The following is an 11,160-nucleotide window of genomic DNA, read 5'->3' as shown; positions in this document are numbered from 1 at the left end:
TCCCTGGTCCTTTTTGGTCCCGCACGTCAGCTGACAGGTCCCACACCATCTGGATGCAGCACTCCATGGAGTATCTGGTGCACCTGGGCAGCCAGTAACCCTCATTGCCAAAGCCCTTTACCCAGCTTAAAGTAACCATCCATTCACCCTCCTCTCATGTTCTTATGAGGCTTGGGGGCAGAAACAAAAGCACCAGCATGGTAAGGGACCTGTTCTCTTTTAAGAAGGAGCGGCCGTGTGACCAGAGCACAGCTCACAAGCAGTTCAGCTTCTGCACTGAGGGGCTGGCACAAACTCATCCAAACACACAACTGTGACAGGAGGCAAGCCAAGAGCCACAGCTCGTACTGATACCAACACCTCATCTCACCACACATCTAACCCATCATCTCCTACATGTCTCCGGGCCAGAGTTTCTTTTTTCCTCTCTCTCAATTTTGGTATTAGGCTCAATAGGATGACTGTGTAGTATTCACATACCTTTTAAACTCTGTTCTTCTGTTTGCATACACGAGCATTGGTAATACCTGCTGCAGTACTACAGGGAGCAGAGATGGTACAGCAGCAAACATAGTCTCCCATAGCTTGCATACAAAACTGCAGTTTGTCTGTGACCATGGAAAATAGGACCTTAGGGTGAGGCCAAGTATAAAGATGGGGATGCAGGAGCTGCTTTTAGGCACAGTTTTAGCCTCCAGCATAAAGCTTCGATCCCTTGAGGACATTCTTCCTCTCCCAAAAATAACTTTCCCACATTTAGGCAGGGAAATAGGACAGCTGGACACAAGCCTCACTGTCCTGTGCAACAATACAGCAGATCTAGTGCTACAGATGCAGTTTCGGTATGCAAGGTCTTCCCGAGGTACCAAAATAAAACAGGAAGGAGACATGTGAAGAGTGTAACAGTCCCAACTCTGCCACTCTCTACGTTTCGTATATGAACAAGGAGTGTTACTGCAGCTGTACAGAGGACAGGACGGATGTTAAAGCTGTGAAAAACAGGAATAAGCTGAGAACCTGTCCTTGGGGTATGAATCCACTCACTGGTGAAGGGAAAACAACAGTTCACTTTATTTCCCTTGAGTAAGTCATGTCAATGCAGAGGCTGGACTGTTACAAGGGAAAGCCATGCCCACTTGCTCTCAAAAGTGCTCTGGGTTTACTTGCAGTGAGATGATTAGCAAATAAAGGAAACCATCAGCCAAGCCAACACACTATCAAATACATTTTATTTAGAGATACCCATAGTAAGATGCACAAATACTTTTTGTTCACCAGTTTTCAGATCACACAACTTCAAGTAGTGGAAAAAAAACCAAACTGCAGTTAATTACAATTATCTATGTAACAGGGCAGTAGTAAAAGATCCATTTGTCAGACTACAGCATGGTTAACGATACTGAGGTGAGAACGCACAGATCTAGGTATTTAAAAAGTGCATGGGCCATTGCCACATACACTGACATGCTTTTTCAAAGAGCAACATCTTTCTGGCATGTGAAAACAGTAATCCGGTTAATGCAAGATGGAAATGTAGGCTCCTAATTTGATCTAAAAATGTATCTATTAACAGTTTTTGTCCAAATGGCAAATTAAGAGTTTTGGTTTTTTGTGACTGACACTTGAAAAGCAATCTGTAAAAATCACTGTTACATTGTCCATTGTCTATGTAGTCGAGCAACACACAGACGACCCAAAATGATCAGTTCCAGCCTACAGCTTCACAGCTCTTCTACCACAGTCTTCTTCAGAGGAGTCCAGAGTACTTGATTGCATTTAGCAAGCTGGCAGAAGGGCTGTAATCTGGGATCCAAACTCTTGCACCCACACCGAGTTCTTTCACAAGAGAAATCTTAGTCCTCGAATTTCAAAAAGCCCATGTTCCACCTGCCAGCATGTCAACTGGATCACGTATTGCCGAGTTTCCCGTCTAAATGGAGGGAAAGGTAGGAAGTGGCTCATCTAAGAGAATAGCTGCATTCATTTGAAGGTGTATTTAAAACACATGGAACCTGGACTCTTCTCTCCAGTGTCTCTCTCAAACCAAGGAAGCTCAGCAGGTTCTACTGCTCAATGTGATCCCCATTTTGCTTTTAAATAGGGATAGTGCTGTACAGTGCTTGGGGAAGACCAGCGAGGACTTGTGTGGATGATTACATGTAAGAGCGAGAAACAGGTTAAATCAGTCTTCAGTTAAACTACTTCCATTGCAAACAGAGACTGACTTTTGCATTATAGTTGAGAGGCACATTTTGCATTGTTCAATATAAACCCCCAGTTTACAATGCATTTTTTTTTAAAAAAAGCCAAGAAACTGTTACTGTTCTTATATTTAAAATTCTTAAGCTGTTCCCTCACTTATTTGACCCAGAAATACCTTCCCACTTGTGTGCATCTGCTTTTCCTCCCTAAAACTTGTTTGCATGAGAGATCCTTGTTTCTGTGCATTTTGGAAGTAGACAAATAAAGCTGATGCCTCATAGGGTGGGCTCCTGTACCACATTCAGGAGAGCAGAGCACGTCAGTAGGATTTCATACATATGTAGTGAATCCCAGAATAAACGAGAAAAATAAAAGTCACCAAACTGAAATAGCCAGCAATACATGAATCAGCTCCTTCATGGAGCACGAACGAGTTTGGAGCAAAGCCCTTCAGACTGGAAGGGGGACACCAGAGATACCCAGGGCTGAGCCAAATGAATAGAGAGCCCATCTGCAAGGCCCCAGTTCAGCAGGTTACTGCCTAAGCAAGCGTACAAGTCTTAGACTGCAGTGGGGCTTTAACAGGTGGCCCTGGCTTTGCAGAACTGGTACCTGAAGTACTAAGCTGTGAGAAAACAGGGAACTCACTGGAGTCCTGAGGAGCAGGGGGTGGCGGGAAGGGGGTGAAGCTGGGCCGAGAAGCTAGGAATGGAGACACCACATTTTGAACAAGAGCCACAGAACCCATTTGAAGTTACTTATCCAGACCTTTTCAGCCACTGAAGCTGTAAATCCCAGCTGTCCTGTTAGACCCCTGCGCACACAGCTCGTGTTGGCTCAACAACCAGCCAGGTGGAGGGAGCCGCAGACGAGGCCCTTCGGCTCCACAGCACGTGGGGGTGGCTGGTGACAGCTGTAACGTACACTGGTCGTACTCAATCTCAAAAACTTCCTGATGTGCTGACATTCGCTGTCCAAGGCGGATGCGAGAGAATTGCAGCTTCTGTAGACTGCACGAGTGGAGACTCCAGTTCCCAGGCAGCCAGACAGCCAATGGAGTTCGTGGTAAAAGCACAGAGCGGGCTACAGGTTTTCTTCTTATTATGACTCAATATTTTTCAGACTAGGTAAGCAGCTTTGAACTGATTATTAAAGGTGAACTAGGAAGAAATGGGAGAAGAGGAAGGTGCTAAAGATCACAAAACAAAGTTAGGCTAATCTGTTCTGGTCTGAAAAGTGACTGTGATAAAAACAGAACCTCACTGAATTTGAAGAAAATGCAAAGTTAGCAAGAACTCAAAAGATCAGACTGAGTCTGCAGCGGGGTACAGGGAGAACAGTTAGCACAGGAAGTATACATACATGGGAGCTCCTCGATCATGTATTAATATCAATACACTGCTAACTAATTGTGCTGATTCTAAAAACAAAGATAGCCTCATGGATCAACAGAATGCAGTACCGTACTTCAGTTAATTGTGGATACGCGCGCCCTTTGAAGGCCACAGCAAGAGAAGAAGCATTCTTGTTTCCATGCTCTCATGATCCTTCCAGCTGCAAAGGGACATCTTGTATTTATCACACCATCCTCTATTGCCTGCATAGGAGATGGCAACTCAGCCCGAATTCCAGATGTCACTTTAAGAACAAAAGTATCCTTTGCCAATTCAGAAAATTAAGCCAAACATGTAAAGCCTTTGTATTGAAAAAAATGAAAGCTTTTCAGAGAGGAGAAACAATTTACAAGGTAACTCTGATAACCAAGCTGCGCATGCAGACAGGCTGGTTTTGCATACTATCTGCCATCTCCCACTGTTCCATTTGCAAGCTGCATCAATAATTTTGAACAGTTTTACCTTATAGTTAAAAATGTGCACTGTAATATTTGAAGAGAGCTGTTGCTGCTTCACTTGACAGCTCCTGTGACCAGGTCAGGATCCAGTGCTGTTTCTGACACAGCTCACAACAGAAACAGCAAGCTGAGCATGGCTCTGTTAAATGTGTGGAATTGCAAGAGTTGTTAACAAACATCAGACCTTGGATCTAGAACAAAAGCCGCTAAGTATCAGCAAGTCCTGATATTTCTTCCCCCCCTCAAGGCTTTGGATCTTATAAAATATATTTGGGGAGAAAGAAAGAAAAAGAAAGAAAAAGAAAGGGGTGGGGTGGGGGGGGGAACAAAATAAAACAAAATTTAAAAAAAATAAAAATAGAAGAAAAAAACCCACCCAAACCACAACATTACACACAGTTAACTGTAGGACATCCTACCCTCAGGCAGCAAGTTGTGATCACTGCACATTTTAAAACAACTTGTGTAGTTTGTGCATCATATACAAGTACATCATAGGCAATGGGGAAGATCCAGCATTTGTAGCATTTGTGTACACATTAAGATACAGGCGAGCACTGATAAATGTCACAGGTAAGACAGATCCCAAGACAAACCAGTGCATTGATTTGTGTCTACACCACATCCTAAAACAAATGGAACAGGTCACGAGTAATGGTACAAACCTGTTGCAACTTCAACACGTACATCTTAGAAAAAGACAATGGATGTACCCAGCCCTAAGACAGTGACGAGTTTGAGATAACTTTACAAAGATCAAGGTACCAGAAGAGGAAGGCACATTAACCTCTGGTTGGTCCGTTTCAGTATTATTTGGATGAGTCATAGTGATTTATATACCCTGAGACTGTGGGAGGCCTTGAAAAGGAAAGGAGACCAGGTGAACGGGCAAATAAAAAGTACAAGTTTAATGAGATTTTAAGATTCAGCACCTGAATTTTCCCTTTTAATAAGGGCATCTAGAAAAGCAGTTCCTAAGAAAACAATGTATTGACTCCTAGATTTTTGTTCTTAGGCCAAAGAATTAAAATCTAGGACTATAGAGATATCACATTATGTTGCAAGGTTTTTACATACCCTCTCAGTTTCACTCTAATGACCAGAATTTGTACACAATCAAGTGTTTTACTTGGTGTTTTTTTGTGTACAGAAATGGTGAGGCAGCCCATGTTTTTCCCAGCCCTGGCACCCTGTTTTAGATCTGCGTGCACTTCTCAGAGCGTCCAGCTCCCACCAGGGTGCTGGAGGGAAAGGCTGTTAGAAAATGGCACCCAATTTTTAGCTGCGAAGATTCCTTTCTGTCAAGAACATTCTTTTGATTAGCCAAATACCACATGGTTATGATGAAGAAACACAGCATCGCAAGCAAAAAGGTACTTCCTAATTTAAATCCTTGAAAATTAGCATGGAGAAACAAGAATGACAGGGATATCTACTTGATCTCTCTGAAAACGTTTCTGATTAAGCCCTTTCACAAGTACCTCCTGAGCAATCAGGAGCTCTCCCCTCTATGTTTTTAAATTCCTCCGGAGTCCTGAGAGCAATACCAAACACCGTTGGGCTTTCACCTTTTCTCTTGTGCCTCCCTGCCCACCCTCACCGCACCCCAAAGTGCCAGCTTGCAGAGGCAAGGGAGAGATTCATTCAGACAAGATGTGCTGTCTTCTTTCCACTCCCCCTTGTCTGCAACCTGGACAAACTCCTGCTGTCTGTGCTTCAGATACTTTAAAATAAGTTACTGAAGGCACTGCAACACTCAGAAATGCGTTTTGAGTTGAGGTTGCACCATGGGCTGTGGCTGTGGCGTGGTCAGTGGTGCTTACAGGGATTTTCGCTTGGCTTTAAGCTGGAGAGCATGTGCCTGGCCAGTGTGGGAGCCCAGGGCCAGCACGGGCTGGTGACAGAATCAGCGCTGCCCGCATCACACGCAGCTCTGCAACAGCGCTCCTAGGAACGAGCTGCACCCCAGCTCAGACTGCTGCTATTAGTCACAGCAGCAATTGAGACAGAAGCTAATTATGAACCTCTCAGACACCTTGGAAACGTGGGTTTGTGGAAAATAAGGGTATCAGACCACCACAAACAGATCTCAGAGCTCCCACCTGGCTGCTTGAAAGATGCTGCTGCTTTGCCCAGATGCAGTAATTCACAGCCCGTCTGTTCTTGGTTTCTTGCAAACAAACAAAACAGGTGACCTCCGTGAAGGGTCTAGGCAAGCCTGCTTTATTTCCCACCTGCACCAGGTGAGGGACATCAGTTCACACGTCAGTAAGTGCCTCTCAGCTGAGGGGCAGAAATTAAGACACCAAACCACCGCTCAGCATAGCTGGATCACAACTTTAATCTGTTAACTCTGCAGCTGCAAAATATATACAAAGCAAGTGCTCGGCTGAAGGAAGAGGATGAAATTCTGGAAAAGAACAAGTGATACATAAGTATCTTAATCCTTAAGATACAAAAAGCTGCCAAGGACTTGAAATGGAGGCAGCAAATATATCCCCATAACGAAGTTCAGGAGTCCCCCTCAATAAAGGGAGTCACAAGAGTCACCCACAACATGAACATAACCTTTGTGGACAGACTAAGTCCAGTAACATCACTGGGGACTCTTGCAATTCATCTCAAAAATGAATCTATGTGGAAAATTACCAACTGAGACTAGGAACAAACACCTTTTAACTATTCTTTGGTAATTTACTCATCCTGGACTAACAGCAGCAGCACTGAGGAGGGAACCAAACAAGTGGACTCAGTTTACAGCACGAGGAGTGCACCAGCAATTCTCACTGTCTGACTTGACTGTACAAGGGAGAAAACTGGAGGAATTACCAGGAATAAGGTGTTTGGTGAAGAGGGTGAGCACCACCCTCATTGCTGTGCTCAAGCTAACATTGCAAAGAAGCCTCTGCTTCCTTAGCAATGTCCATCACATAATACCCAGTTGTTACTGAGGGGCTGCTACCCAGTAATTAACAAGCTGTGTATTACCAAACCCATAATTAAGTCACTAGTCTGATTACGAATACAGAAAATGTAATAACTAAAGATACCCAAATTAACATGGCAGTCTACTGAAAAGAGCTGAGCAGTAACATTAACTGCTTCCTACACTCACTGAAAGATCCCACAAGCCTGAAATGTCAATAACAGCAAGAAAAGCCTCAAGGTCTGTTATGACTGAAGTTCTTTTCTGCCCTTCAAGTGCCCAACCTGAGACAAAACAGAGCCTGTTGTCCCCAGGAACAGACTGTTAACTGTGTAATCCCCTATCAGTCAAATATGTTCAAGGACAACTGCCCAGTCCCACAGCCTGAGCCAGTCTCAAAGGTCTACCCAGTTTTAAAATAAAGCAAATTGAAGGTCTCGAGCATGGCTTGACAAAATGCCAGACAGCCCATTTCTGCTTGACAGAGGTTACCTCTCCAAGTACAATAGTGCTGCAGTAAAGACTGGCATGATTTGGGGTGGAGGGGATAAACCCAAATAGAACATTCAGGAGGGCAGGAAAGAGCAAGGAGAGAAATCATTAAGAAACATGGGAAAAGATAAAATGGTCTGAAAACATCCCTGGCACCGGGTCTCAGCAGAGCACAGTGAGCTGTTCAAGCTACAGAAGTGTAGTCACCAGACAGAATTCCATCCACAATGGGGTTGTATCTCTTATTTAAACCACGGGGTGCACCCAGTTCACCCCTACAGCCCAGAGTTCCCTGCTGTACAGGCATTCCTACCCCTGCTTTTCTCACCCTGATCCTGGATTTCAATTCTGGTGTCTAGCCCAGCAGGGTGACAAAGTCAAGTCAGAAAACACAGCTTCTCCTCTTATTTCTCCTATCACTTATATTTGGACAGTTGGAATATCGTGACCTTTCTCTGCCTCAATTTCTAACACTGACTGGACCAACTGACATACGACCAACCACAAAATATTCTGAAACTTAACATCTGTATCCCTACAAGTATTTAAAACCACTGGAATAAGCTACAAATTAAACTCTCTCTGACTGAATTTGTTTGCGTGCTTGCAGCGCTATCTAGTTTGTTCCCATTTTTTTGCAGGGCTTTTCATACAGCAACAAGGATGGCGCCCTCCCCAAGAGAAATTGTCTCTGCAAAAGGGCACCCTGAAAGCAGAACTGATGGAAGCACATGAGACTTGAGGCATTTTACATCATTGTCCAGATTCTTCTGAAAGCTCTTAAAGCTTCCTATACAGAAAATAAGGGAAGAAGAGGGGGCTCACACTATGAGGCTTTAGGACCACACGCTGTGGTGCTCCAGGAGACAAGAATCAGGAGAGGGACACCCTTGCCAGGGGTGCCAAAGTGACATCTTCAGTAACCTACAGACTGCAGAAAAATCAGCCTCTGTGTTTGGAAGCTGAAGCTCAGTCCATAAAAATACCTTTTCTGCCCCCTCACCCAGACATGGAATATGCTTCAATTAATAGCTCAACATCAGGGCTAGGATTTCCAGACGAGGAGCCCTCCTTTGGCACTGGTGATGCTAAGTGTCTAACTAGCAACTGTTGTTTCAGCAGAATTGGAGGATACACGAGTAGACTCAAGTGTCTAGTTTCTTTAAAAAAAGCAGCAGGACCTCAAACCAAGCCTGAATTAAAAAGAACTGAGCTGAACATGTTCCCTGTGCCAGAGTGATCTTACGCAGTGGCTGCAGGAGTCATCCTAGAAATACACAGCCTGCCATACTTCACCTAGTTTTTTTCTTTATACTTCCACTTCTCAAAACCCCTAGAATGACCAAAGCAGTATGTTGCCACCACAGAACAACACGGGCACCATTACAACATCTTTAAAAAACAATTTACAACTCTAAAATTTTGGAGCTCCTTTGCTAACCCATGGTTTATAACTAGCAGAGGGAGCTGCATTCCTCGCAGGATTTCCATCCAAGTCTCCGCTGCCAACTGGAACTCAAGCCTGAGCCTCACTGCTCGGTGTTACTGATGAACATACTGAGTCCAGGATAAGAGGGGCTGCAAGGACACACGCAGAGCAGAACTGTGTGAGGGACTAGGGCTACTCTGCAGTGCTGGCTGTGATCTCCAAGCACAGACCCCAGAACAGACATGCCCCAGCCCTGTCCTTCTCCTCAGCTTTGGCCAACTGCCCCTGTGGCACCAAAGCAGTGAGGTGCAGGCACACGCTGCTCCACAGGTGACAGGAGCAGGGAAAGGCATTAATCCCAGCAGAGGACAGAGGCAGCAGTAACAAGCCCAGATTTTGGTGCGTGCCAGAAAGCACCCTGGAGTCCTGCATTTCAGCCTGGCACAAAGAAGGTCCTGGGTTTTAGGCAGTTTATGAAGAACCCGTGAGCTACCGCAGTAGCATACACAGGAACCTTGGCTCATCTGGAAAACAGATTATTTTCTTTTGAATGACAAGCACACTCATGTCCCTAACCCCTATTTCCTCTCAGCATCTCTGCAGGCCTCAAATGCAATGTCACCCTGCAACAGCCACCCTACAAAACAGCCTATACAAAGTCCAGTTGTGCAAGCTGACATCTGACACAGGCAGAGAAGGAACAAAAGACATATTTAGGTCCTGGCATTGCTGAAAACTACAGTTCAAATACAAATGCACTTTAGACACATCCCGCACTGCTGCAGTTTGGGCTTGATGGGCAATACCCCTGGGGAATCAACCCCTGGGCTCCAATGAGTACAGCTTAAAATTACCATATTCATCTATGTATAAACTGTGTCATTAGACTTGTACTTTTAAAAAATAACATCAACCCAGGCCAGGGCCAGGCTCTGCACATAAAGTAGTAGTTTATCTCTTATAAATATTTTTAATATTTTTTAATTACAAGTAGTCCTCACTCCAGGCAATGTAACTGACACAAAGTACCTGCACACACACAGCCCCATGGCTTTCACAGAAAGCCCAGGAGCAACTACTCTATAAGAAAGGAATCCCACCTCACAGCAAAGTAGGGGAGGGGGCACATGGCCAAAATAGCCTAAATGTGGGGGAAGAGTCATTTGGAGTAAGTACAATAAAAAGGTATTTCAAAAACCCTTCATATAGAGGATCAAGGAGGTTAAAGCAAAAAACTGGTTCAAAAAGATGTACAAAAATGTTGGAGACCAACAGAAAACTGCCAAAAAAACCCTTGCATTTAAATCAGAAATCAATGGCATTACACAATTTTGCTGTTACAAAAAAGGAAAAAGAAAAGTGGAAATCTGTGCAGAGATCACCATTTATAAAGAGTTATCATTAGCTCCAGAGACCAGCATAATTCCCATGAAGTCCTGATGGAAGGGGTCCTCCTGCCACAAAGAGTTTTGTTCCAGACGAGTCGTAGCAGTGGGTGTAAACAGCATTCGGGAAGAAATTTATGTCAGAAAAATAATTCCTCCAGGTTTCATCATGATTCTGTTAAAGGAAAGTTGAAATTGTTACTGCTGCCAAACAAACCCAAAACCTTGTTTCACAACAGCAGAAGGTAACTTCCAGAGCCTAAAAAGGGATCTTTTCTGCTAATGCTCCCTGAAGCTTCAGACAGATCAACCTGAAGATACCAGCATTGTCCTAAAGCTTTTTCTGAGGACATTTGGGCCAAACATGGGAGGGGGACAGATGTCAAGTTTCATTAGTTTTTCAAGTTACATCACGATACAAAACATAATGTAGGAAAGTTAGACAAAGCCATTAACTGTCTTACGATAACATACAGGAAATTGAACTCCAGTGCTTATCCTGGCATTAGCTCAGGAAGCCACAGTTTCTAAAACTGTTCACAATTAAATTAAATCTTACTTTAAGCACCATGTCGGAGTAGCACAGTTTTAAAGGAAGACTATGTATTTTGTGTTTAAGGCTCTGGAAACTATGAGTTAGATTACATGTAAAAAATATGAAGATATAAAATCTAGTTCAGTTATCAATCAGTGCATAAGAACAACAGTCAGTATGCTTTACACTCAAGCAACCAACCATTCAATACCCTTTCATAAAGCTTTTGCAGAAAGCAATTCTGCAGCACTTCTTGCTTTTCATTATTACAGTTATTGGCTACATGATTACTATTTTTACTGGGATACACCTCAAACTATAGTTCCCATTACTACAAAA

The 11,160-nt window shown here is 43.8% G+C and overlaps 1 protein-coding gene across 1 annotated transcript in view; it reads right to left on the bottom strand.

The window, feature by feature from the left end:
- Positions 1 to 1,212: 1,212 nt before the first annotated feature.
- The window catches only part of DCAF12 (DDB1 and CUL4 associated factor 12), a 33,635-nt gene continuing 23,687 nt past the window's right edge, over positions 1,213 to 11,160 (bottom strand). The window contains exon 9 of the mRNA XM_082075713.1: positions 1,213 to 10,461. Within this exon, the coding sequence (XP_081931839.1) occupies positions 10,303 to 10,461 (159 nt within the window). The 3' untranslated portion in view covers positions 1,213 to 10,302. The remainder of the gene's footprint in view (positions 10,462 to 11,160) is intronic.

Source organism: Streptopelia decaocto, assembly GCF_964273445.1.
Source record: "Streptopelia decaocto genome assembly, chromosome: Z".
Lineage (NCBI taxonomy): Eukaryota > Metazoa > Chordata > Aves > Columbiformes > Columbidae > Streptopelia > Streptopelia decaocto.
This window is presented reverse-complemented; position numbering and strand designations above follow the sequence as displayed.